The sequence below is a fragment of the Nicotiana tabacum genome, chromosome 15 (assembly GCF_000715075.1).
Source record: "Nicotiana tabacum cultivar K326 chromosome 15, ASM71507v2, whole genome shotgun sequence".
NCBI classification, from domain to species: domain Eukaryota; kingdom Viridiplantae; phylum Streptophyta; class Magnoliopsida; order Solanales; family Solanaceae; genus Nicotiana; species Nicotiana tabacum.
The window spans coordinates 48,916,700-48,940,609 of record NC_134094.1 but is presented as its reverse complement, the minus strand read 5'-3'; the positions used below and the strand labels follow the sequence as shown (position 1 = coordinate 48,940,609).

The following is a 23,910-nucleotide window of genomic DNA, read 5'->3' as shown; positions in this document are numbered from 1 at the left end:
GATGCCCCTGAATCATCTCCGGTGGCGATAGTGATTGGTCCTCTTTTCGGGCCGGTCATAGACACTGTGATGATCGAAGATGATGAAGAATCTAGTGATGAGAGGGCTTCTTTACATAGAAGGATACGATCCTCATCATCTCAACAGGATGCTCGACCTGTTGAGACAATTGCAACAGCTGAAGATGACATCTCAGCACTTTGGGAAAACTTTGATTTGGTAGATAATGCCAATTCCCGCTCTCGGGCCCCAATTGATGTAACCGGTACTGCGAGGCTGAGTACCGAGTCCATGCCGTCTTTGGTTGGCGAGCATCAAATAACCAACACTGCATTTGATGTAGCTGTTTCTCACTCTTCCACTTCATCAGCTTCATCTCCACCTTCACCATCACCAGCAACTTCTACATCATTCCCATCTTCATCCACTCTTCCAACAGCGGTTGCTACATCATCTCCATTGGTCGCGCATGACCATGAAGAAGGTTCCCCTCATCCACAGTCCCCAGTTCATGGGAATTTGGGGCAAAATTATGCTGCCCCCTCTGAAGATCCACAAAGGATGAGGAGTATTACCCTTTCGGTCTCCACCGGGTGCAACTTGCTTTCGAGACCGGTGGATCTTGCTAACTATCTGAAGCCTTTGGCTTCAGAAAAAGACTGGGAGAAGATTCAGACACTCTCGGGAGAGTGTTTGTTGAACAATGCTATGCATAACGTCGCAACGGTACATTCATTTCTTCTTCTATTATTTCTTCTACTTTTGAACAAATGTACTCTAAGTTTTACCTCTTCTTGCTTTGTAGGCCAACTTTTTGGCTTCTGAGGGCCTCTAAAGGCTGATTCGTGAGAAGGAAGAACTTACTTCTAAATGGGATTAGCTTTTGGCGGAACGGGACCAGACTATTCTCCGCCTTTCGGAACTGGAAATCAAGGCTACCGAGGCCGTTGTTTTGGAGGCCCATTTGCAGCAGAGCGAGCAAGAAGTAGGGACCCTTAGCCAAGAAATTGGGCCTCTGAGGGTTATATTTGATGAAGCCAAGGCTAAATGGGCAGAAGTCCAGAACGCCATTCTTGCTGCAATCGAGCGCGAGGCTGCCTCCGCTGAAAGAGTGATTAATTTGGAAGCAGCCTTAAACTCCAAAAGTGAAGAGCTTGCTGCTGTGGTGGCGAAACATGCCTAGTTGGAGGAGAAGTACAGGAAAACTAATGAGCATAATAGGCTATATAGTTCAATTGCCCGTGAGCTCGATGTCAGTCTCAAATCTGCTAGGTCCGCCCGGGAAAACCTTTCCGCCCGAAATTACTCAACTCAAAGAAGAACTCAAGCACCGAGCGACTTCCCTCATTGTTGAAAAACTTATTCCATATATAGCATGAGGAGAAAAACCTTGGAAGAGGCCAAAACTGGTATCATTGACATTGATGCCAAAATTGCTAAGGCCCGAGAGCTTGAGTTGGCTGCAAAAAAGGACTCCCGGCACAGTTTGACGCTCCAGGTTCTTCTGATTCCGGTTTCGAGTTTTTGGAAACTGAAGAGGGATCGGAAGGTGATGATGCCGAAGACCAAGATGGGGAAAATTTTGAGCCATCGGTGGAACCAACTCCCGGGGATGCGGATACTTCTCTTCCTCCTAATTCCGGAGACGCTGTAACTTAGCTTTTTCTTTCTTTTTCTATTTTATACCTTTATCACTCTAACGCACCCTTGTAAATAAAAACATATTTTTTGCTCAAGTATCGTTTGAGTCTTATTTTCGTTTTAAATATTCATGCAAGTCTTTAACTTTCGTACTTGCTTAAGTATTCTGCGCATGTTGTTCTGTTCGCGCTTTATTATGTATAATCTCTGATGCTTTTTCTTCGAAGCATTTTGGTTTCGAGAATTATCCCTTTTACATGAGGGTTTGAACAAGTATTTGCGTATGCAGCTTCGGGTGTATTTTTTTCTCGATGGCATTATGGATTTCGGGAATTGATTCTTCCGGAACCAACCCTTTAGCATGAGGGTTTTTATAAGAGAGGGACCTCTTATATTTACGGTGCTCTTGAAGAGGACGTCTCTTGTTCATTACGGCACAAACATTTGAAGCACTTGTTTAACTTTCAAATGGTAAAATTAATCATCTTTCAGACAAGAAACAAGATAAAAACAAAAGGATTTCATTCCATTTAATTCCTTCTATTTTCAAACGTACATAAGCATTTTGCTATGAAGAAAAGAAATTGCCATGACTTGTGGCTATCTTGTACAACTTGTTTCTACGGGGCTGGATGCGCAATCCCCGGTCCCGATGATGTATTCTATTCTATATTTACGTTCCCCGGTTGACGTGGCATTCAGTGTTGCCTGGCATGCAGTGTTTCCGTAACCTCATATCATTCCCCCAGTGTTCAAATGCGAAGAATGCGAATTGAAATACTGGAAGCCTTGTATCTTCGAAGATCCCACCAATGAATTGCTAGGTGATCCTTCACTCGGCAACATATCCTATTTCCCATTAGGAACCCATGCTATCGAGCGAAAGAATACCTAACAATCCTCTAGTGGTTTGTGCTCGTGAACGATCGGGTAACCTTTTTTCGGTAGCAAACATACCTTCCTGGTGGGAATTTGCTATTGAAGCAAAGATTATCTAATCGTCCCCGAGTGGAAAATTACTTGCTTGCCTTGTTATCAAAGGTCTTATCATTTCTGTCTTCGTAGTATGCTTTCCGTCACTGCCTCGTTAAAAACCTTGCCAAAAAAACCCAATTGGGACAAAAACTGAACGAAGGGAAAAAGAGTGCAACACATACTTTTCGTTTGACTGTTGTTCATCAACAGTAATATCTTTTGAGGTGAGACACATTCCAGTTGCAAGGCAACTTGTCTCTGTTTTGGTTCTCCAACTCGTATGATCCTTTCCCAGTGATAGCTGAAACCTGGTAAGAGTCTTCCCATGTTGGGCCTAACTTGCCCGAGTTGAGTTCCTGGGTGTTTTGAGTTACCTTCCTCAAGACCAAGTCTCCTACTTTGAAATATCGGAGGTTGGATCTTCGATTATAATATCATTCCATTCTTTGCTTTTGAGCCGCCATTCTAACATGCGCCAAGTCCCTGCGTTCCTCGAGCAGCTCCAAGTTGACTAGCACTGCTTCGTTGTTCGATCCTTCATTCGCCTCGAAATATCTTAAGGTTAGTTCCCCCTTTTCCACCGGTATTAAAGCTTCTGCACCGTATACAAGGAAAAAAGAGGTCTCTCCCGTGCTTTGACTTGGCCGTTGTTCGGTAGGCCCATAGAACCCCAGATAATTCTTCGTGCCAGTTGCCTTTTGCTGCTTCCAACCTTTTCTTAAGGTTTTGAATAATCACTTCGTTTGTTGACTCCACTAGACCATTTGCGCTCGGATGATAAGGTGGAGAGGTAATCCTCTTTATCTTCAAGTCTTCAAGGAACTTTGTAACTTTTGCGCCGATAATCTGCGGCCTATTGTCGCATGCAATCTCTTTTGGTATTCCAAACTTGCAAATTATATTTTTCCACAGGAAGTCGACCACTTAGCATTCTACGATCTTCTAATAAGGACTTGCTTCCACTCATTTAGAAAAATAGTCAGTTAAAATTAAAACAAATCTTACCTTTCCGGGAGCCAGTGGTAGCTGTCCGACGATGTCCATCCCCCATTTCATGAACGGCCACGGGGAAAGAACCGAATGTAGGGGTTCTGCTGGTTGATATATTAGTGGTGCGTAGCGTTGGCACTTATCACATTTTTGTACGAAATCTTTAGCATCTTGTTAATACCCTGCCCGAATTAATTTCAGCACCAAAGAATCTGCACCTGAGTGGTTGCCTCATATCCCTTCGTGGACTTCTCTCATGACATAGTTAGCTTCTGATGCTCCTAAGCACCGGGCCAACGGGCCCTGAAAGGATTTTCTGTACAATTGGCCTTTCTTGAAGCTATAACATGCAGCTTTGGCGCGCAACGCTCTTGATGATTTGGGGTCTTCAGGCAACTTTCCGTGCTCGAGGTAATCGATTATTTCGTTTCTCCAGTCCCAGACCAAACTAGTCGAATTCACCTCATAGTAACCATCTGTGTCCAAGGATGAGTTCATCAGTTGTACTATCGTCCCTGATTCCGATCCTTGGATTTTTGTTGATGAGCCCAAATTTTCCAATGCATCTGCTTTTGTGTTATCTTCCCTCGGGATATGATTTATTGACCACTCCCGGAATCGTTCCAATAGAGCCTGAACCTTTACCACGTATTGTTGCATACGTTCCTCTTTAGTCTCAAAAATTCTGTAGACCTGATTTACCACCAACTGCAAATCACATTTAATTTCGATGACTTCGGAGTCAAGTCCTCGGGCCAATTCGAGTCCTGCAATCAAAGCTTCGTACTCTGCTTCATTATTAGTTAAAGGAATCGTTCTGAAGGCTTGCCTTAAGGTTTCCCCCGAAGGCGTGATTAAGACTATTCCGAGCCCGGACCCTTTTACGTTTGAAGCTCCGTCCATAAATAAGGTCCAAACTCCCGATGTCGATTATGACACCATTATTGCCTCATTAGCTGCCAGAGGCAATAGTCCCGAACTGAAGTCGGCCACGAAGTCAGCCAAGACTTGCGACTTAATTGTAGTCCTCGATTTATATTCTATATCAAATTCGCTCATTTTGACGGCCCATTTGGCCAACCTACCCGAGAGTTTGGGTTTATGGAGGATATTCCTCAAAGGGAAAGTAGTTACCATAACTATCGGGTGGCATTGGAAGTAGGGCCTCAGCTTCCGAGCGGCGACTATGAGAGCTAAGGCCAGCTTTTCCAGATTTGAGTAGCGAGTTTCTGCTCCCGTTAAAATTTTGTTAACGTAATAAATGGGAGATTGCGTACCTTCGTCCTCTCGGACTAAAACTGCACTTACCGCTATTTCTGAAACCGTGAGGTAGACTAGCAACGTTTCACCTTCTTTTTGTTTTGAGAGCAACGGAGGGCTTGACAAATATTTCTTCAACTCCTTCATCGCTTGCTGACACTCCGGTTTCCATTCGAAATTATTTTTCTTTTTGAGTAGTGCGAAGAAGCGATGACATTTTTTTGATGAACGGGAAATGAACCTGCTCAAAGCTGCCAATCTCCTTATGAGCCTCTGGACTTCTTTTACGTTAGACAATTGATCCAGGATGTCCTATATGGCCTTGATTTTGTCGGGATTTAACTCAATTCCCCTTTGTGAGACCAAGAATCCTAGAAACTTACCCGAACTGACCCCGAACACACACTTCTCGGGGTTAAGTTTCATATTGTGCTCCCTCAAGATGTCGAATATTTCTTGCAGATGTTTCAAGTGGTCACCTGCATTCAAAGACTTAATGAGCATGTCGTCTATATATACTTTTATAGTCTTTCCTATTTGTTTTTCGAACATCTTATTCACGAGCCGTTGATAAGTGGCTCCGGCATTTTTCAGTCCGAAGGGCATCACATTGTAACAATATATACCAAAATTCATTATAAACGAAATCTTTTCCTGATCTTCTGGGTTCATCTTGATTTGATTGTACCCAGAATAAGCATCGAGGAAACTCATTAACTCGTGCCTGGCCGTAGCATCAATCATCTGATCGATATTTGGCAATAGGAATGAGTTTTTCGGGCACGCCTTATTAAGATCCTTATAATCTACACACATGCAGAATTTATTATTTTTCTTAGGTACTACTATTATATTGGCTAGCCAGTCCGAATATCTTACCTCTCAGATTGAACCAATCTTAAGTAAATGAGTTACCTCTTCTTTGACGAATTTATTCCTTGTTTCAGCAATAGGGCGCTTCTTTTGCCTTACCGGAGGTATGTTGGGATCTAAGCGTAACTTGTGTACGGCTATCTCCGTTGGAATTCCTGTCATATCCTCGTGCGACCATGCAAAACAGTCGGTGTTAGTTTTAAGGAATTCAATAAAAGCAGACCCGAGTTCCAGGTGCAGTCCTATTCCCAAATTGAACTTCCTTTCTAGGAATTCTTCGAACAACGCAACCTGCTCCAATTCTTCTGTCGTGGATTTCGTCGCGTCTGTCTCTTTCGGTACTTGAAAATACCTTGATACCTGATATTGTTCCGACTCTTCTATCCCCGGGTTATCTTCCTCTGGTTTGGGGGCAGGTGCCGGTTCCAGTAATTGCTATGCCGCACGTTCCTTTCCTTTGCTACTGGAAACCGAAATTGCATTCATCTCCCTTGCTGCCGGTTGATCACCCCTTATCTGTTTGATACCCTCGAGTGTTGGAAATTTTAACAATTGGTGATATGTTGAAGGCACGACTTTCATCTCATGCAGCCATGGTCTTCCCAAGATGATGTTATATCCCATGTCTCCATCTACTACTTCGAAGAGTGTTGTCTTCATTACTCCCTCAGTGTTCGTGAGCAGCAAAATTTCTCCCCGGGTTATCATGCTTGCGAGGTTGAATCCGGCGAGGAGTTTCGTTGTCGGGATAATGCTTCCAGTGAGTTTAGCTTGCTCTAGTACTCTCTATTGTATGATATTAGCTGAATTTTCTGGATTCACTAAAACACGATTAATTTTAAAATCTAATACATTTAAAGAAATTACCAGTGTATCATTGTGTGGCAGTAGTAATCCATCTGCATCTTCGTCCGTGAATGTGATATTGTCTTCCCGGAGCCTCTTACTATGAGTTATCGACACTTTTGTCTTCTTTGCTGCCGAAAAGGTGACCCCGTTAATTTCATTCCCTCCGAAGATCATGTTGATCGTTTGGTGTGGATGTTCTTCTCCTGCTTTCGAGGTTTCCACATCGCCCCTGTTCCGACCATAGTTATTTTTAGCTCGATCGCTCAAGAATTCTCTGAGGTGACCATTCTTTAACAGCGTTGCCACTTCTTCCCGGAGGTGTCGGTAGTCTCCAGTCTGGTGGCCGTTAGTGCCATGGTACTCACACCATAAATTGGGATCCCTTTGGCTAGGATCAGATTTCATAGGTCTTGGGAATCGTGCCTCTTTGATATTCCTCATGGCCGACACCAACTCTACGACACTGACATTGAAGTTATATTCTGATAACCTTGGGTAAGAAGAATCTCGTGACTCTGAGATTTCTCTATCCTGCAACGATCTGTTGTTCCGGTCACGATCGGTCCTTCTATCAACGGTGAACCTGTTTGTTGTCCGAAAGTTCCTGTCGCGACCTCCTATCCGCTTGTAGGGTAAAAATCGGCCTCTCGATGTCCGTCTATCCGTGTCAATATCATCTTTCATTTTTTCTCTGTTCTTCTCCCGTCCTTTGGTCGACGATGGAAAGCCAACTTGATCATCTCCGATCCTTATTTTCGACTCGTACCGGTTGTAGACATCCGCCCAAGTTATCGCTTGGAACTCGAGCAGACTTTCCTTCAACTTCTGAGAAGCGTCCGAACTTCTCGGATTTAAACCTTTGGTGAATGCTTCAGCTGCCATTCATCCGGGACCGCCGGTAGTAACATCCTTTCCTTCTGGAACCGGGTGACGTACTCTTGTAATAACTCTGACTCTCCCTGCGTGATCTTGAATATGTCGGCCTTTCGGGCCTGCACCTTTCTGGCACCGGCCTGAGCCTTGATGAAAGAATCCGCGAGCATCTCAAAGGAATCTATAGAATGCTCGGGCAATAGTGAATACCATGTTAAAGCTCCCCTCGTGAGAGTCTCACCAAATTTCTTCAGCAACACAGACTCAATTTCGTGAGGAGCCAAATCATTTCCTTTCACTGCTGTTGTGTAAGTGGTAATGTGCTCTTGTGAATCTGAAGTTCCGTCATACTTCGGCACCTCGGGCATTTTGAACCGCTTCAGGATTAATTCTGGGGCCGCACTCGGCTTGTACGGTAATTGAACATACTTCTTCAAATCCTGGCCTTTCAATACTGGTGGCGCACCCGGGACTTGATACATGCGGGCGTTTACTTCCTTCATGAACTGTAAAAGCTCCTCCGTGAATGAGTCGTTATCATTGTTGAGGCCGGATCTGCTCCCTCCGGCCCCGCCGGAGCCAACTTCGCCCCTGGGAGTGTTGTTGTCGACTCTTCGCGTCATTTGGTTTGCGGGAACCTCGGGAGGAATTGGATCTCGCTTGTTCGCGTTATTTGAAGCACCTAATAGCGCCTGCTTTAGTTCCGTCATAACCTGATCCTTCCGCATGAGATGGCCTAGAATGATTGCTTGTTGCTCTTGCAGGACCCTCACTGCACCCGCTACATGCTCCTCATCAGCATCATCAGGAGTCCTCTCCCGAACCTGTCGAGGGTATCGCCCGTCATGCGTCAGTGTGGCGTCGTTCTCCTCATTGCGAGTGTCACTGATTGTATCCTCGAAATGAGGCTGCTCCCCTTGAATTTCAGGGTTGCGTGTGCCGTTAATAGTGTTATCTGCCATTTCTTTTGTGATTTTTGCTAAGACAAAAATAATCAAACTTGTTAGTAAAAAGGGCAAAGATCAATTTAATTGCATGGTTGTCTAGGCCCCATGGTGGGCGCCAAGCTGTTTATCCGAAAAACAGTACAGTTGAATTTGTTTGTAGTTTCTAGACAAGTGAATTAATTTGATCCAAAAAGTGATGAAATAACTGATAAAATATGAAATACTTAGCTTTAGAATATAGACGAAACATCAGAGCTAATGAGTCCGAGAACAAGGTTTCCGGGCACAACAATGATAAGATCAAAAGCGAGAGAATAAAGTTGCATTAAAATGCTGTAGCGTAAGTGTTACCAAGCACAAAACATTTAATACTCCTTTTATGATCATTATTCCTTCCGGTGACAAGCGGAATAGCTATGTTCAGTGGCCATCTCCATCTTGTGTTCCACGTGTCCTTCCTTTAAGCGGCCACGTGTCATGTCGTAATTTTCCCCCGTAAAAAAACGCAAACAAAATGTATATCACCTACAAAATGTATATTACCTCTTTGTGCGTTGTCATGCGGCAGCTTGTGCTTGTGTCGGTGGTCCCAAACGAATTCGATAACAATGACGCCGTGCACAATGAATGAGGCGTTGCATTTTTGTTTATTTTTTGATAATAACTAAGGCGTTTCGTTGTTGGACCTTTATTAAGAGGAAGAGAAGACCTAAAACATGGGATGTTACTTTTCTAGCCCCCATGTGGATTATATATAGGAGGAGAGAATACGCGAGCGTTTGAAACAGTGATTTGTAAGTAGAAGAATATCCTCTTTTCCTTTTTTCGGTTTTCCTTTTTTTTTTTTTTGGGGGGGGGGGGGTAACATCCATGCGGTCCTTGTTTCAGTTTGGATAGAAGATTGAGAGCCTTTTTTTTAGAGAACCACATTTTAATGCAAGTTCCCTGCTTTTTGCATACAAGAGTTTCTCCAGGCATCAATGAAATTTACATTATAATTTAAAAAAAAAATATTAAGCTGCTGGGTAACATTCTCTCTTTTTCCGCTACATGAGCACAAAATTTATTTGAGTTCTACCGAGTTCCAGTTCCACAGCTGGTGGACACATGAGACAATGGATTGCAACATATACCAGGCACTCATTCTCGTCGTATTACATAGTACAAGTAAAAATTTGCTGCTAAGCAGCGAAGAGCTATAAAAAGTTAAATAAAGTAGGATTGAAATTTATCCTAGAAATAAGAAGAAACCCAGGCTGCACCAGTAGTAATCAGAATGCACCAAAAGGAACAGTAAGCACTTCCCTTCAACAGCTGCAGCCGCAGCAAATAAAAGGAAGCAAACACCACTACTGGCACTTAAACCCCTTCCTCAGAACCCCTCCAATCCTTTCACCACGTGCAATTAAACTGCATTAACCGTGCCCATCCAAGAGTAAAGGTAGATGACTTGTCGATACTTGTAATAGGTTCTGATAGAATCGAGCGTACTTCACATTTAGAGCATTCTCGTCGGTGTTTACGACCATTAGACTAAAGACTTGGACTAAGATGAGCTATCAAGCCCCAATGGAATATGGGTCACCAACTGACAATTCTAACCTGATTTTGATTTCCTCTGTATGAATGAACGTCTTGTTGAAAGAGGAATTACAATCTCAGAGACATTCTGGAGCAGTCCTTTATCGTAAATGTTATTCTTAACCACCTCCACTTCTTCCAGATGGGACCTCCGAAAGAAGGCCTTCCATTTGCTCACAGGGCGCATCATTTCCTGGTTCAATTCACCTAAACTTGATTTGAGAGCTGCTGCACTTGCCTTTGCTTCATTGACTTTCCTCTTCCAGTTTAAATATTCTTGCCATTTGAAAGTCTGCAGTCCACACGAGCAAAATTTAGCTTTAGATGAGAGCTAAGAACAGCTTCCGCTGCTGTTTCGACTCCTAAAATTTTGGAGGTATGCTGAATCAATAGGGTATATCATTAGAATTTAGGATGTCCCAATGCTTTTTTCCTTTTTCTGTTTCCCCTTCTTCCTCCTTTCTTCTCTTTACTTTTCTTTTTCTCATGCCTAGTCAAAATTAAGACTAAAAGGAGAGACTGCTATCAGACTACGAGATAATGCTCCTCTGGTCCTTAAACGTGTTATTTTTAGGTTGGTCAGTCAAAATTGTGTTTACTTACTTGATCCCCCTTATAAGAGCAGACTTCTTATTTCTTGTTTGCCGAAATATTTTGAGATTTCAAGGTCTCCAACTGGCCTGAACTTTGTTCAGTGATAGATCAGAAGCCATATTTCCTTTTAGGTGAAAATGTCCATGTAATAGTAATAATATTACAAGGCCCCCAAGGCTTCGGGCTAGTGGTAAGAACGTAACTTGTGATGTGTGGGTTAGACGCACGTCATGGGTTCGAACCCTGCTAAAGACAAAAGCCTGGTATTTAAGTGGAGAAGGGTAGAGGAGCGGGCTAATTCTCCACCGAGTTTCGAACTGTGCCCCACTGGCTCTCGGGGATTTCTCAGTTATCAAAAAAAGAAAAATGAGTAATAAGACAACAAGTTCATTGTTAGACACATATAGTTCCATAAGCTTACTTCTAAGGAAAATGCAGGTACTATGAAGGAGAAGAAAAGTCAGACTGCACAGCAAAACAACAAAATCATCCTAAGCTACTGGAGATATGTACTGTACTGAATTAAATACAAAAAAGGAATACCTCATTTGTTGTAGTATTTGTGACACAAAGTTTGGTGTGGTATGCAAGGAAACCGGCAAGTAGCATAGACACTATAGCCAGAAATACCATGATAAGTATTTGAGTGTTGTACGAATCCAACAACCACTGATACAAAGTAGAAGATTATCATTAAGAAACAAACACAAGCACAAGTACAGACACGACATGCTAAGAAAGCTGATGAAAGGGAAAAAGAATTTTTAAAAATGAAGAAAAGGGAGAAAGCATCCTAAATTAGATCATCAATGCACTGAAAGGATAAGCTAATTCCAGAACTTCCATACTACAGCAGAAAGATCCCCCTACAATTATCAGCATTTTGCAAGGTTTATTTAGTAACATGTTTTCAGACAATGCACTTGTCTGTTACTTCTTATTTTTACAAATCAAAGTAATTTATTGATACACACCTCCAGATGTATGATAGGAACAAAACGTATAAATCATAAATTTACTTATAACACTTGTTAGTTTACAGCATGTATATAGTGTAGTATTATCCCACATTGGTAGAAGAGTAGTATTTCCTTGTATAGTATAGCTATAAATAAGGACCTCTTGTATTGTATTGATAATCCAATATCAATAACATATTTTCTCCCGTGCCTTCTCACATGGTATCAGAGCAATTGTGAGAGACTTATCGCTGTGCATAAATTCCAGCGATTCCGGGAAAGAGAAATCGATGTGCATAAATTCCAGCGATTCCGGGAAAGAGAAATCAGTATTTTTTAAGGCTGTTTTCTATCTGCTTCATTTCTGTCAGTGTTGTGCAAAATCCAACACTACCACGAGAGTCGTCACTGTCCGGCGACCAAACCCCAGTGAAAAACTCCGGCAGCAGCCTCCTCACGCGCCTCCACGCGCTACCAGAAGCTCACGCGCCGGCGCGTACGACCACTTCCGGCCATTTTTTGAAAATCTTCCTTCAGAACAGTTGGGTCGCCTGGTAATTCCGATCATACCCCCACTGTTTTCATTTCATTCCGACAACTTTGAGTTTTTTCCGGCACCTACAGTACTATTCCGACAGCTACAGTACTATTCCGACAGCTACAGTAGATTCCGGCAGCTACAGTTTTCGGTATTCTGTTTCTGTGTTTCCGTACACTGTTTCAGTGAATTACAGTTGATTCTTTCTCCTATTTGGTAATAATTTGCAACAATGTCTTTGGGATTTGATGTTTTTGGGTCTAGAAACATGAGTTTTGGAAGCTCTAGTGCTATTATTACCTCGGAACCTTTAATGGGAGGTTCAAACTACTTAGCTTGGGCTTCATCTGTCGAGTTATGGTGTAGAGGTCAAGGTGTTCAAGATCATCTAATCAAACAGTCTAGCGATGGAGATGAAAAGGCAATAGCACTTTGGGCAAAAATCGATGCTCAGTTATGTAGCATCTTGTGGCGATCTATTGATTCCAAGTTGATGCCCTTGTTTCGTCCATTCCAGACATGTTATTTGGTTTGGGCAAAGGCACGCACCTTATACACTAATGATATATCTCGCTTCTATGATGTGATATCACGGATGACAAACTTAAAGAAGCAGGAATTGGATATGTCTACTTACTTGGGTCAAGTACAGGCAGTCATGGAGGAATTTGAGAAGTTGATGCCAGTTTCTGCTAGTATGAAAAAACAACAAGAGCAACGACAGAAGATGTTTCTCGTTCTTACCCTCGCTGGACTTCCTAATGATCTTGATTCAGTACGCGACCAGATTTTGGCTACTCCGTCTGTCCCGACAGTTGATGAATTATTCTCTCGATTACTCCGCCTTACTGCAGCACCAAGTCCACCAGTGATCTCATCACAGATACTTGATTCCTCTGTTCTTGCATCCCAGACAATGGATGTTCGGGCATCTCAAACTATGGAGCATAGACGAGGAGGAGGTCGTTTTGGAAGATCTAGACCCAAGTGTTCTTATTGTCACAAACTTGGACACACTCGTGAAATGTGCTATTCCTTACATGGTCGTCCACCCAAAAATGCTTACATTGCTCAGACCGAGACTCCAGGTAACCAAGGATTTTCTTTATCTAAAGAAGAATATAATGAGCTCCTTCAGTATTGAGCAAGTAAGCAGACATCTCCACAAGTAGCCTCAGTTGCTCAGACTGATACTTCTGTTTCTGGTAATTCTTTGCTTGTGTTTCCCAGTCTAGCACTCTTGGCCCATGGGTCATGGACTCCGGCGCTTCTGATCACATCTCTGGTAATATATCACTTTTGTCAAATATTGTATATTCACAGTCTCTTCCCACTGTTACTTTAGCCAATGGATGTCAAACTAAGGCAAAAGGAGTTGGACAAGCTAATCCCTTGTCTTCTATCACCCTAGATTCCGTTCTTTATGTCCCTGGATGTCCTTTTAGTCTTGCATCTGTTAGTCGTTTGACTCGTGCCCTCCATTGTGGTATATATTTTATTGACGATTCTTTTATTATGCAGGACCGCAGTACGGGACAGACAATTGGTACAGGACGTGAATCAGAAGGCCTTTACTACCTTAACTCACTCAGTCCTTCCACAACATGTCTAGTTACAGATCCTCCAGATCTAATCCACAGACGTTTAGGACATCCGAGTTTATCCAAACTTCAGAAGATGGTGCCTAGTTTATCTAGTTTGTCTACATTAGATTGTGAGTCGTGTCAACTTGGGAAACATACCCGAGCCTCCTTTTCGCGTAGTGTTGAGAGTCATGCAGAGTCTGTCTTCTCCTTAGTTCATTCTGATATATGGGGTCCTAGTAGAGTCAGTTCATCCTTGGAATTTCATTATTTTGTCAGTTTCATTGATGATTATTCAAGATGTACTTGGCTTTTCTTAATGAAAGATCGTTCTGAGTTATTTTCTATATTCCAGAGTTTCTGTGCTGAAATCAAAAACCAATTTGGTGTTTCTATTCGCATTTTTTGCAGTGATAATGCCTTAGAATATTTATCTTCTCAATTTCAGCAGTTTATGACTTCTCAGGGAATTATTCATCAGACATCTTGTCCTTATACCCCTCAGCAAAATGGGGTTGCTGAGAGAAAGAACAGGCACCTTATTAAGACTGCTCGCACACTTCTAATTGAATCTCGTGTTCCGTTGCGTTTTTGGGGCGATGCAGTTCTCACAGCTTGTTATTTGATTAATCGGATGCCTTCATCTCCCATCAAGAATCAGATTCCGCATTCAGTATTGTTTCCCCAGTCACCCTTGTATTCTCTTCCACCTCGTGTTTTTGGGAGCACGTGTTTTGTTCATAACTTAGCCCCTGGGAAAGATAAGTTAGCTCCTCGTGCTCTCAAGTGTGTCTTCCTTGGTTATTCTCGTGTTCAGAAGGGATATCGTTGTTATTCTCCAGATCTTCGTAGGTACCTTATGTCAGCTGACGTCACATTTTTTGAGTCTAAACCTTTCTTTACCTCTGCTGACCACCATGATATATCTGAGGTCTTACCTATACCGACCTTTGAGGAATTTACTATAGCTCCTCTTCCACCTTCGACCACAGAGGTTTCATCCATACCAACCGTTGAGGAGTCTAGTGTTGTTCCCCCTAGTTCCCCATCCACAGGAACACCACTCTTGACTTATCATCGTCGTTTGCGTCTTCCATCAGGCCCAACTGGTTCTCGTCCTGCACCTGACCCTACTCCTGCTGCGGACCCTGCTCCTAGTACACCGATTGCACTTCGGAAAGGTATATGGATCACACTTAACCCTAATCCTCATTATGTCGGTTTGAGCTATCATCGTCTGTCATCTCCCCATTATGCTTTTATATCTTCTTTGTCCTTGGTTTCCATCCCTAAGTCTACAGGTGAAGCGTTGTCTCATCCAGGATGGCGACAGGCTATGAGTGACGAGATGTCTGCTTTACATACAAGTGGTACTTGGGAGCTTGTTCCTCTTCCCTCAGGTAAATCTACTGTTGGTTGTCGTTGGGTTTATGCAGTCAAAGTTGGTCCCGATGGACAGATTGATCGACTTAAGGCCTGTCTTGTTGCCAAAGGATATACTCAGATATTTGGGCTCGATTACAGTGATACCTTCTCTCCCGTGGCTAAAGTGGCTTCAGTCCGCCTTTTTCTATCCATGGCTGCGGTTCGTCATTGGCCTTTCTATCAGCTGGAAATTAAAAATGCCTTTCTTCACGGTGATCTTGAGGATGAGGTATATATGGAGCAACCACCTGGTTTTGTTGCTCAGGGGGAGTCTCGTGGCCTTGTATGTCGCTTGCGTCGGTCACTTTATGGTCTAAAGCAGTCTCCTCGAGCCTGGTTTAGTAAGTTCAGCACGGTTATCCAGGAGTTTGGCATGATTCGTAGTGAAGCTGATCACTCTGTGTTTTATCGGCACTCTGCTTCAAGTCTCTGTATTTATCTGGTAGTCTATGTTGATGATATTGTTATTACTGGCAATGATCAGGATGGTATTACCAATCTGAAGCAGCATCTCTTCCAGCACTTCCAAACTAAGGATCTAGGCAGATTGAAGTACTTTCTAGGTATTGAGGTTGCCCAGTCTAGCTCAGGTATTGTTATTTCTCAAAGAAAATATGCTTTAGACATTCTTGAGGAGACGGAGATGATAGGTTGCAGACCTGTCGACACTCCGATGGATCCGAATTCTAAACTTATGCCAGGACAGGGGGAGCCGCTTAGCGATCCTTCAAGCTATAGGCGGCTGGTTGGTAAATTAAATTATCTCACAGTGACTAGACCTGACATTTCTTATCCTGTGAGTGTTGTAAGTCAGTTTATGAATTCTCCCTGTGATAGTCATTGGGATGCAGTTGTCCGCATTATTCGATATATAAAATCGGCTCCAGGCAAAGGGTTAATCTTTGAGGATCGAGGTCATGAGCAGATCATTGGATACTCAGATGCTGATTGGGCAGGATCACCTTCAGATAGACGTTCTACGTCTGGATATTGTGTTTTAGTAGGAGAAAATTTGGTGTCCTGGAAGAGCAAGAAACAGAATGTAGTTGCTCGGTCTAGTGCAGAAGCAGAATATCGAGCAATGGCTATGGCAACATGTGAGCTAGTCTGGACCAAACAATTGCTCAAGGAGTTGAAATTTAGTGAAATCAGTCGGATGGAACTTGTGTGCGATAATCAAGCTGCCCTTCATATTGCATCAAATCCGGTGTTCCATGAGAGAACTAAACACATTGAGATTGATTGTCACTTCGTCAGAGAAAAGATACTTTCAGGAGAGATTGCTACAAAGTTTGTGAGGTCGAATGATCAACTTGCAGATATTTTCACCAAGTCCCTCACTGGTCCTCGTATTGGTTATATATGTAACAAGCTCGGTACATATGATTTGTATGCACCTACTTGAGGGGGAGTGTTAGTTTACAGCATGTATATAGTGTAGTATTGTCCCACATTGGTAGAAGAATAGTATGTCCTTGTATAGTATAGCTATAAATAAGGACCTCTTGTATTGTATTGATCATCCAATATCAATAACATATTTTCTCCCGTGCCTTCTCACAACACTCATATTTTACCTGTCCACTTTGCACCAAAAGTATAACAGAAAGGAAAGGGAACACATCACTCTTGACAAGGATCTCTCTACACCTTCAAATATCTCCTCTTCATTTCCCCATGATAACCAAAAAATGTAAAAAGGTGCAAATCTCCGTAGCCTCTTCCTACTACTCTCTAGTTGTGCAATATCCAGCTAGACAATATTTCCACATCTATGCTTGAAGACCGCGTATATGTTATATGTACACACACACACACACACACTATATATATGTTGCGGAAATGTGGGCAACTTGGAAACTGCAATCGGGTCAAAAATAATGTCGGATATAAATACACACACACACATATATGTATATATGTATGTGTGTATATAGATACATACATACATGTGTGTGCGTGTGTGTGTGTGAGTATCCGATATTTTTTTTGACCCGATTGCAGTTTCCAACTTGCCCACATTTCTGCAACTGTGCATCGAAGCACCTTACTACACCTTTAGGATCGCATATATCATACCCACAATTTCGACGCGCATTAATAATGAAGTAGAGGGCAGTTAGTGTCCTCCCCATTTCTTTTGCACATGCAACACCATCTAACCACGAAGGATTTCCTCCTCTAAGGTTGTCTGCTGTCTAAATGAACCCCCCCCCCCCCCCCCAAATGTCACACACCATGTGAAGAATACCACCTTTTTTGGGTTCCTCAATTTCCGCAATGTTTCCAACACAGGGCTATGAACTCGCGTGCAAAATGAGGTGGCAATTGAAAGACTTAATATGAACTTCAAAAGCATTCCTCTCCAAATCATACTGTCCACTTCCCTGAACTGTGCATTGCCTATTTGAATTTCAGTTTGAGTCTAGCTTCTATATCCTTATTGCTTTCCATTGTTTGTTTGTTATCTACATACTCTTTCCGCCATCACTTCATACCAGAGCTTTGGTGAGGGTAAGTATTCTTTATTCACCAGCTCCATTCATTTGAGTCCATTTGATTTTCTTTTTTTTTAAATGAAGTTTCGAAAAATGATGGAATTATGAGGGTGTATTGTTAGGTTCAGTGTTTAGCCTTATATTTCATGTTTCGCCTCATGTGGGATATGTTTGAGTCTATTTGGGGATTTGATCAAAATTTCAAAGTCTGAAAGTTCTTGCCAGAAATCAGTTGTACCATTCAGTTAGTTTTGTTCTAGAAAGATTCAGAATTCCATCCAAAGAACAACTGTGGTTACAGCCTCCTGACCGTGGTTGCAGCATTATAGAAATTCCCCAACAACCCTTTTGGACAGCTACACACCTTCCACGAGCAACCGCACCCCTTTTAGCAAAATTTGTCCTGACGATTCAGAATCATCCAGCATACAACCGTGATTGCAGTTCGTGTTCAGAGATTGCAACATTAGTAAGATTGCTAACATTCCGATCGCAGTGACCAAGCTGCGAACGCAACATATCTTGAGTCTGAGTTCCAGTACCTCCGTCTTTCAGCTGACTGCTCTAAACTTTATTTTTTGTGAAGCTGAAGTGTGTTTTGATGTAACTTGCTTTTCTTTAATTTCATACCATTCTTAATCATCAACATTCAAAGTTCTCACTACTTTCATATAGTAATAAGATCTTAACAATGTTGCTAGTGCTTCTGTGAGCACTTTTTCATTTTCTGCCTCTTATTTTAGCCTCTATTTAATTTCATTGTGAATTTGTTGGTTCCCGTCAGTTTGCTTTAGTTGTACTTCTTTGTTGAACATAAACTCTATTCCCAAGCCGAAGTAAAAAGATAACTGGTGAGCTACTTGTTGAGTTTGTTTACAACTTTTGGTATACACCAACCGCAGTAAAGGCTTGAGCGGTGAGACCAAAAGAGTGACAACAAAAGCCAATCTAAGAGTGGTACACGAGCGTTTGTGTGACCATTCTTGAGAGATACACTTGAGTGTGAACGCGAGGCCCTTATAACTTTAATTGTTTTTGTTTTTTTTCTGGAAACATGTTTCATCTAGATGAAGATGAGTTGGAAGAGTGCCTCAAGAAAAATAGGGAGCTTGATGAAAGATGGATGCAATATCAAAAAGGGAAATTCATACATGAAAAACTTTTGAAAGACCATTTGAAGGAGCTTGGAACTCCATACAAGCTAAAGAACCATGACCACAGAGGATGATGAGGTAAGGCTCTAATGGTTCAAGTTGCATATCGGGGGGGGGGGGGGGGTGCTGTGTTCCAAATTCTAAGGCTTCTTCACGCTTAATGAAAAACCTATGCAAGTGGCAATACTAGAGATTGTCCTACTTGACACAAGGCAAAGGCGGTGAAGTTACCTCAAGCCGCCAGCCCGCCATGTTCACGGTAATGATTGTATACCACAAGGGAAACTTGAAAGTCAGGTTCAAGGAAGCATGGCTATCTTCTCTTCGATTTCATTAGAAAGTCCGTAAATGCTTTAAGTGTCACAAAGAAGGCTGCATTGCATTTTCTTGCACTAAATGGAAACAAATGAGAAAGAATAACAACAGACTTGTTGGTGATATGCCTAGGAGGAATTAAATGTGAAGCTTCTCATGAAGATTCTTCACCTGAAGTCACTTGTGGTTCTAGGAAACTAGAGGTTGCAACACCACGGCGTCAGCCTAAGTGTGGCTAACAAAGGTAAATTGAATTTGTGGGAGTAATTTAAGGTAAAACAAATAAATCTAACTCTTCGTTTTTGTTTAGTGAGCTTGAGTGTGTTGAGAGTTTAGGTGTTAATCATACTTATTATGAACATAATGAGTCTTTATTTTGCATCCAATGTTTCTATTTCTTATGAGCTTAAATTGTCACAAAGTAGTGATGCCGTTGTATTTGAGCCTAATAGGAGTGAGGATGCACATAGAGTTGATTGCACATTTGCATATATTATGGTGCGTGACTCTCAGAATGCAAATTGCCAAACTGTATCTTAGAGTGCTTGTAATTCTATTGATCATATATCTTTTCTTACTCATAGAGATGCAATTGTTGATGAGCTGTCATTAGAGAATGAACCTAAGTTTATCGAGCCTAATTTTTTCAAAAGTATCCTCTTGTGATGATAGTCCTTTTTTTACATGATAGTCTTGAGTAGATGCAAAGTGAAACATGTAGAATTGTTTATTTAGTTAGTCAAAGAATTGAAGATGAATGTCTCTTTTCTAGTGCGTTAAGAGTGCTAATGAAAAATCTTTTGTGGGCATGAAGTATAATTGTGGCACTGGTTTTGAAATTGAGCGAAGTCTTGTGATGATTCATTGCAAGTAGCGGCTAAGCTGATCCTTATAAGCTGCCCTACTCTTGAGTTAGTACATTTCTAGTTGAAGATCGTGGTCCTTTTGAACCTGAACGTGATAGGCAACCTTCTTGACTTCATGACTGCTTCCTTGCATCATGATGAATTGACCCCTTGTCGAAGCTTTAAAGTGTATAACAATTCATCATGGAAAATTGAGTGCAAAGATTGTGATGAGCAAATGTGGATTCTCCCAATGCTCAAGAAAGTTCTAGAGTGGACGAGCAAGATAATCCTTGTTGAACATAATATATATACATTGCATGTATATATTCATGTTGTGCAATATCTAGAGAATTGGGGGTAGGACTAATTTTGGCATGTACAAAATGGTATACCTAATACATTAAGCCTACCTAGTCCCTTCATTTTGATGAGTTCATGCACGATGCATTTTGCAGATATATTGGAGATTATGACATTCCTTGTGATGTGATGTGCACACGTTGCTTAGAGGAGCGTCTACTCCATCTAGAACGATTGGGTTATGTGTATTAATAATACACGGGAAAATTATATTATTGATGTTAATTGTAATACAATGAACCCTATTTATAAGTACACATAATATATAGCCTACTCCTATTACCTATGGGACTAGGACTAATTACATATATATTCACATAGTTATTCTAACACTCCCCCTCAAGCTGGTGCATACAAATCATATGTACCAAGCTTGTTACATATATAACTAATACGAGGACCACTGAGGGACTTGGTGAAAATATCTGCAAGCTGATCATTCGACTTCACAAATTTTGTAGTAATATCTCCTGAGAGTATCTTTTCTCTGACGAAATGACAGTCAATCTCAATATGTTTAGTTTTCTCATGGAACACCGGATTCGATGCAATATAAAGGGCAGCTTGATTATCACACACAAGTTTCATTTGGCTGATCTCACCAAATTTCAACTCCTTGAGCAACTGTTTGATCCAAACTAGCTCACATGTTGCCATAGTCATTGCTCGATATTCTACTTCTGCACTAGACTGAGCAACGACATTCTGTTTCTTACTCTTCCAAGACACCAAGTTACCTCCTACTAAAATACAATATCCAGACATAGAACGTCTATCAGAAGGTGATCCTGCCCAATCAGCATCTGAGTATCCAACGATCTGCTCATGGCCTCGATCCTCAAACAATAGTACTTTGCCTGGAGCTGATTTTATATACCGAAGAATGCGGACAACTGCATCCCAATGACTATCACAGGGGAGAATCCATAAACTGACTTACAACACTCAAAGGAAAGGAAATGTCAGGTCTAGTCACTGTGAGGTAATTTAATTTACCAACCAGCCACTTATATCTTGCAGGATCGCTAAGCGGCTCCCCCTGCCCTGACAGAAGTTTAGAATTCGGATCCATAGGAGTGTCAACAGGTCTACAACCTGTCATTCCTGTCTCCTTAAGAATGTCTAAGGCATACTTCTGTTGTGAGATCACAATAGACTGAGCGACCTCAATACCCAGAAAATACTTTAATCTGCCCAGATCCTTAGTCTGAAACTGCTGAAAGAGATGTGGCTTCAACTCAGTAATATCATCCTGATCATTGCCGGTGATAACAATATCATCAACATAAACCACTAGATAAATACAGAGATTTGAAGCAGAATGCCGATAAAACACAGAGTGATCAGCTTCACTACAAGTTATGCCAAACTCCTGAATAACTGTGCTGAACTTACCAAACCAGACTTGAGGAGACTGCTTTAAACCATAAAGTGACCGGCGCAAGCGACATACAAGGCCGCGAGACTCCCCCTAAGCAACAAACCCAGATGGTTGCTCCATATAAACTTCATCTTCAAGGTCACCGTGTAGAAAAGCATTCTTAATGTCCAGTTGATAGAGAGGCCAATGGCGAACAACAGCCATGGATAGAAAAAGGCGGACTGATGCTATCTTAGCCACGGGAGAGAAGGTATCACTGTAATCGAGCCCAAATATCTGAGTATATCCCTTGGCAACAAGACGGGCCTTAAGTCGATCAACCTTGCCATCCGGACCAACCTTGACTGCATAAACCCAACGACAACCAACAGTAGATTTACTTGAAGGAAGAGGAACAAGCACCCAAGTACCACTCGTATGTAAAGCAGACATCTCGTCAATCATAGCTTGTCGCCATCCTGGATGAGACAATGCTTTACCTGTAGACTTAGGGATGGAAACAGAGGACAAAGAACATATAAAAGCATAATGGGGTGATGACAGACGATGATAACTTAAACCGACATAATGGGGATTAGGATTAAGTGTGGTCCGTATACCTTTCCAAAGTGCAATTGGTGTACTAGGAGACAAGTCCGCAGTAGGAGCAGGGACAGGTGCAGGACGTGAATCGGCTGGGCCTGATGCTGGGCGCGGACGATGATGATAAGTCAAGAGTGGTGTTCCAGTGGCGGGGGATCTAGGAGAAGCAACACTAGACTCCTCAACGGTTGGGGATCTAGGAGGAGCAACACTAGACTCATCAACGGTTGGTATAGGTACGACTTCTGTGGTTGAAGGTGGAGGAGGAGCTATAGTAAGCTCCTCAAAGGTCGGTATAGGTAAGATCTCAGATATATCAAGTTGGTCAGAAGTGGCAAAGAAAGGTTTAGACTCAAAAAATGTGACGTCAGCTGACATAAGGTACCTACGAAGATCAGGTGAGTAACAACGATATCCCTTCTGAACATGAGAATAACTAAGGAAGACACACTTGAGAGCACGAGTAGCTAACTTATCTTTCCCAGAGGCTACGAAACATGTGCTCCCAAAAACACGAGGGGGAAGAGAGTACAAGGGTGACTGGGGAAACAATACTGAATACAGAATCTGATTCTGGATGGGAGATGAAGGCATCCGATTAATCAAATAACAAGCTGTGACAACTGCATCGTCCCAAAAACGCAACGGAACACGAGATTCAATGAGAAGTGTGCGAGCAGTCTCAATGAGGTGCCTATTCTTTCTCTCTGCAACCCCATTTTGTTGAGGGTATAAGGACAAGATGTCTGATGAATAATTCCCTGAGAAGTCATAAACTGCTGAAACTGAGAGGATATATATTCTAAGGCATTATCACTGCGAAAAGTACGAATAGACACACCGAATTGATTTTTGATTTCAGCACAAAAATTCTGGAATATAGAAAACAACTCAGAACGATCTTTCATTAAGAAAAACCAAGTACATCTTGAATAATCATCAATGAAACTAACAAAATAACGAAATCCCAAGGTTGAACTGACTCTACTAGGACCCTATATATCAGAATGAACTAAAGAGAAAACAGACTCTGCATGACTCTCAACACTACGCGGAAAGGAGGCTCGGGTATGTTTCTCAAGCTGACACGACTCACAATCTAATGTAGACAAACTAGACAAACTAGGCACCATCTTCTGAAGTTTGGATAAACTCGAATGTCCTAAACGTCTGTGAATTAACTTTGGAGGATCTGTAACTAGAAATGCTTTGGAGGGATTGAGTGAGTTAAGGTAGTAAAGACCTTCTGATTCACGCCACGTGCCAATCGTCTGTCCCGTACTACGGTCCTGCATAATAAAAGAATCATCAATAAAATATATACCACAATGGAGGGCACGAGTCAAACGACTAACAGATGCAAGACTAAAAGAACGGCCAGGGACATAAAGAACAGAATCTAGAGTGACAGAAGATAAGGGATTAGCTTGTCCAACTCCTTTTGCTTTAGTTTGAAATCCATTGGCTAAAGTAACATTGGGAAGAGACTGTGAATACACAATATTCGACAAAAGAAATTTATTACCAGAGATATGATCAGAAGCGCCTAAGTCCATGACCCATGGTTCAAGAGTACTAGACTAGGAAACACAAGCAAAAGAATTACCAGCAACAGAAGTATCAGTCTGAGCAACCGAGGCTACTTGTGGAGATGTCTGCTTACTTGCTCGATATTGAAGGAACT

General features: G+C 42.0%; 1 protein-coding gene across 2 annotated transcripts in view; it reads right to left on the bottom strand.

Annotated features, from left to right (window-relative positions):
• Nucleotides 1–9,373: 9,373 nt before the first annotated feature.
• Nucleotides 9,374–23,910, bottom strand: part of LOC107812730 (putative protein S-acyltransferase 17) — a 32,968-nt gene continuing 18,431 nt past the window's right edge. For both annotated transcript variants that reach the window (XM_075230820.1, XM_075230819.1), the window contains exons 9-10: nucleotides 11,127–11,252; nucleotides 9,374–10,281 (exon numbers count right to left, since the gene is read on the bottom strand). In XM_075230820.1, the coding sequence (XP_075086921.1) occupies nucleotides 10,006–10,281; nucleotides 11,127–11,252 (402 nt within the window). In that variant the 3' untranslated portion in view covers nucleotides 9,374–10,005. The remainder of the gene's footprint in view (nucleotides 10,282–11,126; nucleotides 11,253–23,910) is intronic.